Source organism: Eulemur rufifrons, chromosome 7 (genome assembly GCF_041146395.1).
Source record: "Eulemur rufifrons isolate Redbay chromosome 7, OSU_ERuf_1, whole genome shotgun sequence".
In the NCBI taxonomy this organism is placed as follows: domain Eukaryota; kingdom Metazoa; phylum Chordata; class Mammalia; order Primates; family Lemuridae; genus Eulemur; species Eulemur rufifrons.
Genome location: NC_090989.1, coordinates 272,064,224 through 272,080,400, shown reverse-complemented (window position 1 = coordinate 272,080,400; position 16,177 = coordinate 272,064,224). Strand labels below are relative to the sequence as shown.

General features: G+C 42.4%; 1 protein-coding gene across 1 annotated transcript in view; it reads left to right on the top strand.

Annotated features, from left to right (window-relative positions):
- Positions 1 to 16,177, top strand: part of BRINP1 (BMP/retinoic acid inducible neural specific 1) — a 177,793-nt gene that overhangs the window by 41,341 nt on the left and 120,275 nt on the right. Inside the window, exon 2 of the mRNA XM_069474599.1 lies at positions 9,428 to 9,695. Within this exon, the coding sequence (XP_069330700.1) occupies positions 9,478 to 9,695 (218 nt within the window). The 5' untranslated portion in view covers positions 9,428 to 9,477. The remainder of the gene's footprint in view (positions 1 to 9,427; positions 9,696 to 16,177) is intronic.

Sequence of the window (16,177 nt, the reverse complement as noted above, 5' to 3'; positions counted from 1 at the left end):
ATCATTGGTGACTCGTGGCTGCCTAGTATTTGGGCTGAGTCTTGAAAATAGGTAATAAAGGAGTACACTAGAAATTCTAACATTTTTTTTCTTGCATTGTATGCCCTGATTAGTAAGTTGTAATTGGACATAATTGGGCTTTTACACTGAATTGGGCTCTGACATAAAGTGTTTTAAGACCTCAAATCTTCACTTTGGCTAAACAGAATTTGTGGGGTAAAATAAAACAAAAACAACAACCAAAAAAACCACTTTTTTTTTCTTCCACTGTTTAAACTTACTATCAGATCAATTCTCCCCTGACATTTGGACGAGAGTTGAGGCAAGACCATAATTTTTTTAAGGTTACTTTCAGAATTTTTTCTGTTCACCTCTATTCCCCATACACAGTCTGTTCAGTAGTCAATGTGTCCAGTTCTGTATATTGTAACAAATATGTATTTTATTTAGAGTGGAAACTTTACTTTTTCCAGATTCTCCTCTTTCCCCAAGTTATGATTTTACCTTATTTTTTTCATGTTGCTAACCTTGACCTCTGACTTCTTCAGGGCACAAGGTTTGGTCAAGGAGGGGTAGGTAAGGAGGCAGAAAGATTCTTCCTTGACTAGTACATTTTGGCGATCTAGCATCAGTGCTCTGCAGATTTGGCAGGCGTTTAGTGCTAACCTTTTCTTACTCAAAATATTTCTTTGGGGTATTTTTGGAGCTTCCCTTGTTCTCTGGGAACTCTTACTTGTGATTCTTTGGATGTAGAAAAATGCATCCTTTTCAGTTGTCTGTCTACCATGTATTCGTTGGACCTTTGGGAAATGCCAGGATGATTCCAGTTTCCTTTTGCTGAGACCCCCATCCCTCTGGTTGGGGGTCTAGGACAGCCTCACCTGACTTTATATGGGTATTAGGTAGTTACTTCCCAGATTGCAGCCCCTACTCTCCTGCCAGGTTTCAACATGACTCTTTTTAGATTTCTCTCTTTAGAATTCCTATTGGAGATTCCTCTGGTATGACTTAGGCACCAACCCACCATGTTACCCCAAGCTCCAGGGGACATTCACCATGCTCTTTGAGGGCTCTTGTTGAAGCTGGAAATAAGGGGCTTATATTGCCCACCATGCTCCTGGGGAACTTAGAGGATTGGGGAGCTCAGCACTGTTGGGTCCAATCAAACTCCACTCCTAGTCCCAATGTTTTACTTTTTATTCTGCGATGTGGGTGAGAAGTTAAGAATCCCAGCAAGTGAAGTCTGGCTGCCTTTTCTGTAAGTCCTGTACAATGATCATGCACTTGTCTTTGGAATATGATATCTATAGTTTTGGGCTTCAGTTGAATCTAAGACAGGTAGTTACATTTTAAAATCCAATGTAATCCTTACCTAAACCCTAAGAAGTGTGCATCCTCCTGTTATTGCCCACATTTTACAGATGACAAAACTGAGGCACAGAGGGGTCAATTAACCTGTCCAAGGCCACTCAGCTTTGTGGGTCCCCGTCTCTGGTGAGAAGTCATATCTGGGGATGCAGTTTTGGAAGTTGAGGCCCACATGAGATCATCAGTTGACCCAGGTTCAGGAGGCAGGTGCTGTGGGCTAGCCTCTCAGATCCAATCATCAGCCCAGCTCCTCAGGGACCCTGGGGAGTGGGTAGGGAAAAGCATTCCCTTCTACCTTCTGGCCCAGATGTGGCCCGTGGTCCCATGATCCATGCAGAAAGCTCCAGAGGGTGAGCTTGGTAACAAGCTGCTGGAAGGTCACTCTCTCATCTCTTCCTCCCGAGTGTGCGCCTCGGATGTAAATAATTTACAATGGCCACAATTAGAGAATGCACTGTGTGTGGGATGAACCCTACTCCCTTAATAACACTGCAGGCTTATATATAGCACAGTTCAGCCAAGGGCCCCCACGTGTCCCCACACCACAGCCAGTGTCAGCGGCTCTGGAACACCCAGAAAACTGCACAGCGGCAGCGGGCCTGTGACTCACCGAAGGTCACAGGAGGTCAAGGGCAGCTCTCAGAATAGAACCGGCCTCTCTTTCACAGGCTCTAAACTCCAGTGGCAGGAAATTCCCTTTGTGAATCTTTTGGAAGAACAGCAATTCTGAAAGGCATAGTGGTAGCTATTCTATTCAGTACTGTCTCTAGGATATGGGGATTGGGAGATACGGTCCTTGAGCAAGGGAGGTCCTATTGGCAGGACGTTTATTGTTTGTTTGTTGATTTTGGAGGCAGGAGGCAAGTGGCCAGTGGCTCAACCAAAGGGCTGTAAGGGAGAGTTAAGTTGGATTCTGCAATGTTGATAAAAACGTGGATGTGGATGAATGACCTTCCCAAGCAGTGTCGTGGAGCACAAGGGTCTATCCCAGCCTCCACTGCCCAATAGAAGGAGAAAACCAGCCGTATGTGTAATTTTAAAGTTCCTAGAAGATACATCAAAATAATTAAAAGAACAAATGAAATCCATTTTAATATTTCAACTTAACTCAATCTATTTAAAATAACAATATTTCAACATGTAATCAATATAAAGTATTAGTAAGATATCTTAAATTCTGTTATTCCTACTAAGTCTTTGAAATCCCGTGGGTGTGTCTTTTATGCATATAGCACATCTCTACTTGGACTGGCCACATCCAAAGCTCTTGAAAGCCACACGTGGCCAGGTGCTCCTGAGTGGGACAGCAGAGCCTCCGTTCCAACCCTACCTTTGCCAGCTTTGTGGTGTTGGGCCAGCTACCTAATCTTTCTGAGTCTTAGTTTCCCTTCCTCCCCATGTATAAAATAAGGACCATGACCCCCGCCTTTCATGGTAGACCCGCAAGATCACATGTATGAAGCAAACAGTGCAGCTTCTGGCACATGGTAAATGCTCATTTAATGTGTGATTCCTTCCTCAGGATGACTTTCATGGCCACTAAACTAGAAGCTCCCTGCGGGAGACTGATACAGCCACACCTACACCGACCCTGGCACTCTCTCTTCCCCTTCCACCGACATTTCTTTTTCCCTGAGGCACCTGCACCCTTTGTTCTTTCACTTCCTTCAGGTCTCTGCTCAGAAGCCCCCTTATCAGGGATGCTTTCCCTGAACACCTGTATCAAAAGCGTCACCCGCCCTGATTTTCATCAGCGCACTCCTCACCTCCACACAGAGCTGTTGCTCCTTTGCTTCCTCCTCTCTCCTGCCTCATAGAGAATAAGCTTCCTGAGGGTCCTGTCCGCAGTTGAATTTCTATCTTCTAGATTAGTGCTGACACACAGGAGGTGTTCAGGGTGCTAATGGGCGAATGGATGAATTTACTGAGCATCCGCAATGCTGTGACCTTCACGTGCATACAGAAAGGAAATGCACAGTTCTTGCTTGAGGAGGAGGAGAGACCCACTGTTTGAGGGCCCCTGTTTTCACCAACCTCCCTACCACCCAATGTGCTACCGTCAGCACACACCCCGTTGCTCTTGCTGTTGCCGGCTGCCTTTCCCCAGCCCCGAGGCTTTTTGTATGCTGCTCGCTCCTGCTGGAATTTCCTTTTCCCCATCTCTGCTTAATAAAACCTTACATGCTCCTTAAGGCCCTGCTCCAATACTATCTCTTCTATGGGGCCCCTCCAGACCTCTTGGACTCTATTTCTCCATTGGACTTTATTTCTTTGTATAGCACTTACGGCAACATATTTCACATTAGAATCATTCATGCGTGGGGTGACTCCCCCAGTGTATTTTGAACTTCTGGAGGGCGCGATCTAATTTCAGCTGGTGTGGGATGGGGGTTGGGGATATACAGGAAATTGTGCAGACTTTGTAAAGAGATCTATACAGGTTAGTATCCCGAATCAAACACTTAGGAGTTGTGAGCTTGGGAAAGTTTTTAATGTCTCTGATTCCCAAGGTACTCATCTGTTAAATGGGACAGCTGCACCCACCTGGTGGAATACACCTTTATTAATATTTGCTCTGGACCGGATGCTCTGGCAACTACCAAGGGACAATTTAGAGCCAAGCACATAGTAGATGCTCAATAAATATCAGTCACGTGACCCTTATATTATCCCAAGTCTCCAGCACAGTGAGTACTCATACGATCTGTTTACAGAATGGGAGCCACTGTCTGTCATCATATCTCATATTACAACATTTGGGTAACATATGTACTAGTCCTTGTTCTAGCCTGACAAAATATCCATTTCTATTACACTGTACTTTATAGAAACTTTCATTTTCATTTTTAGTGCTCTGTGGATTTATTGTAATTTTCTGAGTCAACAGAGATATATTCTGACTTCTTCTATGAAGCACTCATCTCTACTTGATGAAATACAGATCGTATCATAGACTCAAACAACAAAGCAGTTTTCAAACACAGCCACGTAGACCCAGTGCCCTGCCAAGACAGGTGGCAGAGTGAGATTCTAGCCTAATCTGCCACTCAGGTCATGATCTGCAAAAAGGAGTTGGATTAGAGCAAGGTTTCTCAACTTTTGCACCATTGACATGTTGGATACAATATTCTTTGTTGTGGGGGGCTGTCCGGTGCATTGTAGGATGTTTAGCAGTGTCCCTGGCCCCTAGCCATTAGATGCCAGTAATGACAAGCAAAGATGTCCCCTGGGGGGCAATATGGTCCCCACTTGGGAAGCACTCGGTTAGATTTTTCAAATTTCAGCTAATTCGAGGATGTAGACTGAATTCTCACTCTCTTATGCAGACATGCACATCCGCACTGCTGTTCCAATAGCCTCGTTCCGCTTTTGAGAGCTGCAATGTTCTGAATCTTGTTGCCTTGCAAACAGTCTGACATCTAAGTGTTCTCTCACAGGCTCCCACCTTGCACCCATTCACAACAGAAGCCGTGTAGAGGGGCTGTATGGGTGACGCATTGTGACTTCAATGTGTTGTAGTTCACCACTTGGATCTCTAAACAATTCCCTCCACCCCCTGCTGACACTCAGGTGGGCTCTGGCAGACAGTTTTGTCAGCTGTAGTTGTTACAGTTCTGCACTCAACATGTATGGCTTTGTTTTAGGATCAGAACAAAACTTCAGGCCGCAGGTTTTGCCAGCCCACTCCTCTGCTCACGTGCCTTTCTCCTTTGCCCTTGTCAGTTGGGGCTTGTAGCGACTAGTGGATTTTTGTAGAAACTCGTGATAAAATGGTACAATTGGGTAACAGAGTAAAATATCCTGGAGCAGGAGAGCTACGTCTGTCTCCTTTTAATTTTCTCTTTCTTAGCTTTACTTTACCTTCCATATTCAGTTGGAAGAGTACACAATCAAGGTATCATATTTAGTTATGTATATAGATGGTATTATCACAGTTGACAAAATGTGTTCTCACCACCTTTTTAAATGACAAGACATACAATCTGAGATCTAGGAAGGAGACATGATTGTCCAGAGTCATGCATCTAGTCAAGGGTAGAAACCATTTTCTAAAGATTCTTTCCAGCGAAAGGCTCACATCCCGGTGAAACAAGACATACGGAAACGTTGAGGGTTGGGTTTCAGACCACTGCAATAAAGTGAAATTCACAAAAAGAGAATCCCACAAATTTTGTGGTTTCCTAGTGTGTATAAAAGTTATGTTGGCACAGTACTGTAGTCTATTAAGCATGTGGTAGCATCATGTCTCAAAAACAATGTATATCCATCAGTTGAAAAGAGTTTATTGGTTAAAAATGCAGATGATCATCTGAGGCCTCAGCGAGTCGATCTTTTTGCTAGTGGAGGGTCTTGCCTTGATGTTGATGGCTGCTGGTGGATCAGGGCAATGGTGGTTGCTGAAGCTTTGCGTGGCTCTGGCAATTTCTGAAAATAAGACAATAATGAAGTTTGCTGCATCAATTAACTCTTCCTTTCACAAAATGTTTTTCTGTGGCATTCAGGGCTGTTTGATAGCATTTTTTAAAAATTTTAACACATTTAAAAGCTATTCTTTCAAAATTGGAGTCAATCCTCTCAAACCCTGCTGTTGCTTTATCAATTAAATTTATGTCATATTCTAAATATGTTGTTATCATTTCAAGAATGTTCATATCATCTTCACCAGTAGATTCCATCTTAAGAAACTACTTTCTCTGTCCACCCATAAGAGGCAATTCCTCATTCATTCAAGTTTGATCGTGAGATTGCAGCAATTCAGTCATGTCGTCAGGCACCACTTCTAATTCTAGTTCTCTTGCTATTTCCACCCCATCTGCAGTTACTTTCTCCGCTTAAGTCTTGAACCCCTCAAAGTCATTCATGGAGATTGGAATCAACTTCTTCCAAACTCCTGGTAATGTTGACATTTTGACCTCTTACCAATCATGAATATGCTTAATGGTATTTAGAATGGTGAATCCTTTCCAGAAGGTTTTCAGTTTGCTTTTCCAAGATCCATTAGAAGAATTACTGTCTATGGCAGCTAGAGCAATACAAAATGCATTTCTTAAATAACAAGAGTTGAAAGTTGAAATCACTTCTCTATCCGTGGGCTGCGGAACAGACATTGTTTCAGCAGGCATGAGAACACCATTAATCTCTTTGTACATCTCCATCAGAACCCTTGAGTATCTAGGTGCATTGTCAATGAGCAGTAATAGTTTGAAAGGAATCCTTTTTCCTGAGCAGTAAGTCACAACAGCGGCCTTAAAATATTCAGTAAACTATGTTATAAACAGATATGCTGTCCTCAAAGCTTTGTTGTTCCACTTATAGAGCACAGCCAGAAAGATTTAGCATAATTCTTAAGGGCCTAAGAATTTTTGGAATGATAGATGAACACTGGCTTCAACTTAAAGTCACCAACTTCTTTAGTCTCTCACAAGAGAGCCAGGCTGTGCTTTGAAACTTTGAAGCCAGGTATTGACTTCTCCTCTCTAGCTATGAAAGTCTTAGGCAGTATCTCCTTCCAAGATAAGGCTATTTTGTTGAAATTGAAAATCTGTTGTTTAGTGTAGCCATCTCCATAAATAATCATAGCCTTGATCTTCTGGAGAACTTGCTGCAGCTTGTATATCAGCACTTGGTGCTTCGCCTTGCACTTGTATGTTATGGAGACAGCTTCTTTCCTTAAAAACCTCATGAACCAACCTCTGCTAGCTTCCAAGTTTTCTTCTGCAGCTTCCTCACCTCTGTCATTCTTCATAGAATTGAAGTGAGTTGGAGGCTTGCTCTGAATTAGGCTTTGGCTTAAGTGAATATTGTGGCTGGTTTGATCTTCTACCTGGATCACTAAAACCTTCTCCGTATCAGCAACAAGGCTGTTTTGCTTTCTTATCATTTGTGTGTTCGCTGGAGTAGCACTTTTAATTTCCTTCAGTAACTTTTCCTCTGCATTCACAGCGTGGCTAACTGGTGCCAGAGGCTCAGCTTTTGGCCTATCTTAGCTTTCCGTGTGCCTTCCTCATTGAGCTTACTCATTTCCAGCTTTTGGTTTAAAGTGAGAGACATGTGACTCTTCCTATCATGTGAAGAGTCAGAGGCCATTGTAGGGTTATGAAATGGCCTGATTTCAATATGGTTGTGTCTTAGGGGATAGGGAGGCCTGAAGTGATGGGGAGAGATAAGGGAATAGCTGGTCAGTGGAGCAGTCAGAACACACACATTTATTAAGCTTGCCATCTTGTATAGGTGCAGTTTGTGGTGTTCCAAGACAATTACAATAATAATATCAAAGATCACTGATCACAGATTACCATAACAGATATAATGATTATAAAAAGTTTGACATGTTGTGAGAATTACCCAAATGTGACACAGAGACACAAAGTCAGCACATGCTGTTGGAAAAAATGGTACTGATAGACTTGCTCAGTCCAGGGTTGCCACAAACAACAAACCTTCAATTTGTAAAAAACAAAACAAAACAAAAAAAACCTAATAATAGTAATAATATCTGCAAAGTGCAATAAAGTGAAGAGCAATATAATGAAGCATGCCTGTAAATATAATACAAGATCATAAGTGCTAACACACAGTTACAGGAAATGAGCACTTACAGATGAGAGGAAGAGACAATTCACATTTCTTAAAAAAGGAATAAAGAAAATGACCTTTGGGGATATGACCTCAAACTGGCTACTGATGGGTAAATGGGACTTGGCCAGTTAGTGGGGACAATGTGAACTACACTCCCTAACAGGGACAAAGTTGATAACATTACTATCAACATTCATTATTCTCATCGTCATTCATGCCATTTATTGAGCACGTACTATATGCCAGATGCATAAAATATGTCATTTGATTGTCACCCTAGTTCTAGGTGTAGGTGCTATTGTTAGCCATATTTTACAGATGAAGAAACTAAGACTCAGAGAAGTTAAATAACTTGCCTGAAATAATGCTGCTTATAACTGATGCAAACTGGATCCAAAGCTGCCTTTCAATATGGGATAAAGTAAAGCTCTTTACAATAAATACAGTGGGATCACATAAAGTACAGCGTTAAGCTAATAAGTAGGTTGATGATGAGATGATGAAAACAAAACTTGTCAATTTTGTTTCCAAAATTGGCATGGCCTTGTGATTTTTTCAATTATCCTCCCCACAGAGAACCTCTGCCTAAGCTATCCCTTAGTCTCAAGCCTTTCCCAGCACAGTGCCAGGGTGCTGTGACACCACCCGATAAAAGAGGCTTGCAGGACTTCGCCTGACCCCTCGGCCTTCAGTTTCCTTATGAACACTGGGGACCCTTGAGGCTCAGAGGCGCTGACAGATGAATTCTCTGGTCATGTTTCCTGGGTTTGGGAGACGTTCCATTGAGCATTGCAGAAGTGGATTCTAGCAAGGACCAGGAACTCTTCATCTTTACGGTGTCTGGCCCAGAGGGTCATGACACTAAGCCATCACAAGGCTTTGTGCACTCATCTGATCCTGCCAGTGCAAAGTGTGTGTTTGGGGGGGCTCATGTCTGTGTGAGAGTAGAAGGGAAAAGGAGCTCTTGTTTATTGAATCCCGGTTATGAGAAGCACGTTGTTTGTAAAGACAGTAGATGGAACAGACATTTGAGTTGTCTTCATGTCCCTTACTGGCTCTGTACAACCTGTTTCTGTGTCATTTCATTTCTTTCATTCTTTCCACACTTCTGCCTTGAACATCTGCGATGTGCCAAGTGCAAACATAGAGGAACATAATAAGCCCATCTTCATTTTTACAGATGAGGAAACTGCATCCCTAAGAGACTCGGCAGTTTGTACATGTTCACGTAGCATGTGAACAGTAAAGCAGGAGCGTGGGTCCAGATTTCCATAGACTCTACGTTTTTAACCAGAAACTCTACTGATTCTTGTAAACCTGAAAGCATTCTACTGATATAAGGTATTATTGTGAAGCTGTGTTAATAACGTTTTCTTCTTTTCCTTTGTCTTTCTCTTTCCTTTACTCCTCTCCCCTTTTCCTCTTTCCCTCTTGCCTCCTCCTTTCTTTCTGTTCTTTTTATTGTTTATTTTTTCTGTAGGACTCCACAGAATGGAGCAAGAATGAGAGGAAAAAGGCCGGCAGAAAAGCATGAACTGGAGGTTTGTTGAGCTCCTCTACTTCCTGTTTGTATGGGGCCGAATCTCAGTGCAGCCCTCCCACCAGGAACCAGCTGGGACAGACCAACATGTCTCCAAGGAATTTGATTGGCTCATTTCAGACAGGGGGCCTTTCCACCACTCCAGGAGCTACCTATCCTTTGTGGAAAGACACCGTCAAGGATTTACAACCAGATATAAAATATACAGGTAAGATCCGGGCTAAGACAGCCCTTGCCTTTTGTTTATATTGTGCTTTGTCGAGTCAGGCATTGACATAGCCCTTGCTGCAGGGAGAAATGTCTGAGTCAAGAGATCGTGCCTCTTCCGCAAGCTTTTTTTCACTTTAAAAATTTTTTACTTTGCACAAGAGATTGACAATTACAAAGAGAAGATCAAGTAGCTAATATTTGAGTACTTAAAGTGTGCTGGGCATGGTGCTTGATACTTATCATATGTTATCTCATTTACACATTTGAATAACCATCAGATGTAGGTTTTGTTTGTTTTCTCCATTTTGCACATTAGGTGATTGAGCTTCACCCAGGTTAAGTAACTTCTCAGGTTAAGTTGGACTAGGATTCAAAATCTGGTTTATTGGTACCCATAGTCGAATAATTATAGTCAACCACATGAGGGGTAAGCAGCATCGGTTTGCAGATGCTACTAATGTACCCCATATCCTACCCAAACCTATTCACACATTTGGAAAAAAGTAGGGCACCCAATGAACAGCCTTTTGTTGAGTAGTTCTGTGCTGGTTCTTAGCCTATTGAAATCCTACTCATCCAAAAAGGGCTTAGCCCAAAGTTCTTTCCACTTTGAAACTATCTTAGGTCCTCCACATTCCACTTAATCACTGTCTTCTTGACCTACCCACAGCTTTCTACACTTGTATCTCTTTCATTTTAAGCCATTTGGAACTAGAGTGCTTTCTTGTATTTTTTTCTCACCTAAGTGGAAACTTTTTGAGGGAAGGGCTTATATATAGAATTCATTTCTGGATCCCCTGAGTGATTTTTGCTCAGCCTTGTTGTTATCATAAGTGCACAATAGATGTTGTGGACTTGAATTGGAGAATGCAAAAAAAACTCTCTCAGTTGCAGTCTTTGCCTTCAAGTCAAGGAAGGAAGGGCAAATCCTAACACTCCTGGATCAATTAGAAAAAGAGAGCCAGAAAAAGCAGTATGAAGAACGCTGGCCTGCAGCAGAGAAGGCATAAATTCAAATCTTTAATCTTCTAAGTAGTTGATATGAAAAATGGGCATGTCTTGCTTGCACATTTTGTGGTATTGTAGACTGAGGATGAGTGATTCCTGAAATCTCTACCAGCTGTGACTGCCTGTGACTCTATACTGAATATTCAAATGCTAGTTGGAAAGTTGGCTCACTAGTGACTGGGGTCTTACAGTGGTTCTGCCTACGCAAGAGTTTATGGCTGAACTTTCTGTGAGCCTTGAGGAGTGGTAAATAATCACAGAGTTATTGGGGAAAGGTGCTTCTGGGCATGCTGAAATGCAGGAAGACTAAGGAAAATGAACATAGTGTGTGTACGAGAAGGGAAAAAAAGCAAAGGGATGAGAAGAGAAACATGGGGCGTTCTTCCCTCAAAAGAGAAGAACATCAGAATTTCAAAAATGTAATTATTAATTCAAAGGGCTACTACCCTTTGGGAGGACTATTCCTAAATCACCCACAGGCAGTAGTTATCTACTTAATTTCTAATTTGGATCCTTAAAATAGTTTTTGGCAGCGTATAGTCATTGCTGTTTGTGATTATACATAAATCGAATATGGGTGCTCATTGACTATTTGACAGAACGTGCCAATATCTGAAATTCCTGGTACTGGGGAAATGCAGGCTTGGGACATCGGGTTTAGGAGAACAGAAGAAGTGTTAGGGATCTAATATCTTATTCTGTTTGTGTTTTGACAAATAATCACACCCTCTTGGTATGACTTTGCCTTCCATTTAAGAGCAATATAAGTAACCTAAACATTTGTACCCCCATAATATGCTGAAATTAAGGGAAAAAAACTCCTAAGGACACTGTAAGGTTGGGGCGACTGGGATTTATATTTCCATTCTAAAGAAGAGAAGATGAGTGACTTGAATAAAGTCATGTAGCCAAGAAAAGGTGGTGACTGGATTGGAGACAAAGACTCTAAGTCCATAACCACACTAATGAATATGGATGCACCCATTTTTTTTTGTTTTTAAATGTGTTTTATCAAGTACTGTATGCCTCGTCCAGTGCTGGACCCTGAGGATAAGAGGGCCTGAGGACAAATAGTCATGATATCGCAGGGCGGTGGCTATAATGCACTATTATAAGGGGGGCTGTGGCCCATGTGACATAGTCAATGTATGCTTGTTATTACTGTTGAAATAACTTAAACAAGTACCCTGAATAGCACCATAGATGCCGAATGCCCAGCAGTAGCATCCTGTCAGTGGGCACTTGTAATGTGCCATGAAGGGAGGACATTTGGTCCTCATAAGACTCTCTGTGAAGTGGGCAGTGCCTTTTGCAGACGAGAAAACCAGGATTTGGGGAGGGTGAGTGCATTGCCACAGGTCGTCCATCTGGTGAGGACTGGAGCTGGGGTCCAGACACTGACCTACCCGACCCCAAAGCCCTCCTTTCACCCACTGTGTCGAATGCCTCGCCCCAGTCTGGCTTCCAAATGTAGAGTGTTTCAGAGCTCTGAAAACGTTCTTCCAAACATTCTTTCTTACAACCACTTTGTAAATGTTTGGAGGCAGCTTTAGAGATGTTGAGAGGTAAAAAGTTGCTCATGAAAATGGGAATCAGGATATCTGGATACTAATGCCAGTTTTTCATGCACTGGTCTTGTGACATTAGGTAAGCTCCCTCTCCTCCTGGATCCTGCTTTCCTCTTTTACCAAATGATAGGGTTGATGTGGATCAGTGGTTTTCACCTGTGCTATCTGAAATCCTGAGGATTAATTAAAGTAGCCATAGAAACCACTCTAGGGTGGAGAGAGAGGCAAGGGGATGATCAGGCAGGGTTCTCAGGCCAACACCTCCCTTATACAAGAGGAGATTTGCATCTGCTTTTGTGTTCAGATTTCACGTACGCTTTACTTTGGATTCTGCTACTAAAACAAAGTTTACAATCATCTAGCAAGCTGATTTCTAAGATCCTTTCTAGCTCCAAAATTAAGTATGAGATTTAACCAAGGTCACATGGTTAATTAAATGATGGAGTTCAACCCAGAAGTCAGGCCCCTGGCTATCTAGTTATTCCTTCCGTCCTTTATTTAATCCTCAAATAATTATTAAGCACAAGCTGCAGACCCAACACTGTGTTTAGGGCAGATGATACAATGATGAGTAAAACAAACGTGGTCCTTGCTCTCATGGGGGAGACTGACATTAATTAAACACAAGCATGCACACATGCGTAAATACACACTTAAGTGTATAATAAGTGCTAGAAAGAAAAAGTATAGGACAGGTATAGCCAGGAGATGATAAATACCACAAACATAGATTTTGCACCTACAATGCGTGAGGATTAGGTTGGGCTTTGTCATAATCTGCACATGGAAACACATGCAAGTAGGTACCCAGACGCATGTGCTCATCCGGGTACAGACCAGATCAGAAGCCAACTATGATGTGCTCTTTGGGGCCGTTGTCCATTGACAGGTTTTCCTCTCTGCTCGCCACTCTTTTTAAACTCCAGAGCATGTCCACAGGCAATTCTGAGTGCGTCTGTCTTGTCGCATGTTAACATGGGCACGGCACTTTATAAACTTGACATTTACATCATGAAAGACATGCCTAACTACCATACTGCCGTATTATCTGACTCTAGAGAGCCAGCCTCACTGACCTGTCCCAGACCTCAAGCCTTGGCCAGTTCCCTCCTCTTTAGAATCCAGGCTGGAACATAGGGTGACTTGAAAGCTTCAGAAAAAACCTGGGAGGACGTCTCTTTTCATTTAAGGAGGGTGAGGCCACCTTCTTCCTCTTGCATATGCACACAGAGGCTGGCTTTAGCTCGTAGACTCATGGCGGGGAGCCACTGCCAGGGGCAGCAGTGAGATCCTTTCAAATTAAATCCCCCTCTTATGTTGTTTCACAAGCCCAGCAGTAAGATTTGCACACACGCAATGGTTTGGGTGCACGAGGGACACGCTCTGTCACCCACAAGCTTGAGCTGCCACGTGGAGGCTGTGCCCTGGCTCTTGGATCTGCCAGGGCACAGTGGCAGCACTAGTGACCTCAGAGTCAGGGAATCTGGGTGCCGGCCCAGGTTTGTCTGGCTCCTGGCTTCATGATTTTGGCCAAGTAATGGAACTTTTTTGAGCCTCCATTTCCTTATCTATAAAGTGGGAACTCTAGCTAAAGTGGTCTCCAAGGTTCTTCCCGATCCTGAAATTCCATGATTCTGTGAAATGTTGTTTCTTAATACTGCATGCAGTATGGAGAGGACTCTGGCTTTTGAGTCTAGAGACTCAGGTTTTGTTCATGTTGGAGACACTATCTAGCTTTCTCATCCTGGGAAAATTCATTCATATGGCATTCACTGTTTTAGAATCTAACACCAATTATATTCCATATTCTGTGCTATTATTGGGTAGTATAGAGATGACCAAAAGAAAACAATAAATCATACCTATACATGCCCCCCGCAACACACAATCCACACCCCCTTGTCCAGCAAGCTCAGAGTTGAGGGTGAAGGCTAGATTGGGGAAATAAAGTAAGCAAACGATAATCATTTATCTGAGGGGATGACCCCTCAGATATTCAGTTTTCTCCCTGCAGAAAGGGATGAGGATGTCTGTCCTCCCTACTAGGTCAAATGAGATACAGTTTTTATATGAGAATGCTTTGTAAAATTTAAATTATCTTATGCTTGGAATTTTTTTTTCATTAGGTTTCTAAATCAACACTCTAATAAAATGATTGATTTTTACTTCCTGTTAAGACCATACACTTATTTGTCATTAAATACTCATAACCATTCCGTGAGGGAAATACGTTTATTGTCCCAATTTACTAATGAGAAAACTGAGGCACTGAGAGGCTAAGCAGATTGTTCACGTCACATCACTGGGAAATGCACAAGCTGGGATTCAAAATCTGGCTCTGAGACTCCAAACCTGAGCCTTTAACTCCGTGCTGTTGTGGCTCTACCTGGTTATTACCAAATACCAAGAGACTTCCTTTGACCGTGGGCAAATTGCAGCCTCTCTGAGTTTCACTTTTCTCCTCTGTAAAATGAAGATGATATTAAATGCCAGGCATAGTTGTGTTGAGAAATAACTTAGATAGCCAATACATAGAGCTTGGAATTTTGCAGGAGCTTCGTGAATGAAGAGTTCCCTCCTCCACCCCAGGGAGTGATTGCTTCCTAGAAATTATTTCTTTTCTTCTCATGATAATTTAAAAATCAGTTTGGTCCAAAGGTGTTTCCTGTATTTCCACTGCCTTTTTGTGTTCTATTTTCTGTTCATTTTTTTCTTGACTCTGGGGTCATCAATAGCTGCTGTAAATTCAGCAATTATTTCAAATGTTTTTTTAATAAGATAATTATGGTATCATTTGTAGGCTCTGGTTAAGGAGAGTCAGGATATAAGGGGGATCCTGGTAATGATGGTCACTGTGTCCCAAGAGGTGGTTTCATATTGAGTGTTTTCCCTGCAGGTTGTAGAGCAAGTGGTTTGTGGCTTGTGTTGCATCTCCCTTTGAGCTCTAAATATGTACCTGAAGGCAGAGTGTAAATCAAATCTTGGTAAACCAAGTCTAATTGCCTAGCTGTTTTGAATATTTATGTCAGAGTTGTATGAATCTCAGTTCTAATCTGCTGTCCTGATGGTTCTTTCTTGTGTTTCACAAAAATATCTGTAAGAGGTTTTGTGGTAAAGCTACATGGCTATGAATGGGGCCAGGAGTGAGTGGATGATTCTACTGAGATGAATGAGACGTGGTCCATGTGTGGCAGTCATTCAACAGTATATATTGGGCACCTAGATGTGCCTGGAGCTGTGCACCAGAGAGTCAGTGATGTATAAGACAGAGGAGGCTCCTGCCCTCAAGGGGCCTATAGACAAGCAGGGGTGAGAGAGGACCCCTCCACTACCCCCCTCTGGAGGCTTGTGGTCGAACTTGGAAAAAAAGTCTCCCACCAGATACAATCTGGACATTATGCAGTGCATAGGCTTTATTTTCTATTAGGGTGGCTGAAATTAGTCTAAGTCAGTATTTCTTAATGTATATTACATGGAACTCTAGTTCAATGTGATGCGAAAAGGTGTTTGTTTTCTGGGAAGAAAAAGGGGGACCACATAGACACATAAGTAATAATAATGACAACAACAATGATAAATTCATTGCTTACATTGAAATCGTAGGTGCCTAGCATTGCACTATAACCAATATAGAAATTATCCCAACTGATCCTTACAATAGTCCTGTGCAGTAGGTATTGCTATTGTTTCTATTTATCTAACTTGTGCAAGGTAGAAGAGTTAATTGGTGGTGGAGTAGGATGTGTCGCTGGCAAGCTTGATTCTAGAGCCTGCATCCTGGACCACACTATGCTGCCTTCCAAATGATATAAATCTACATGTGGGAACCCCAGACAAAGCTGGGCTTCCTTACCACAGGGCTTTTATTAACATTAGACTATTTAACAATATTTGGCCACGCAAC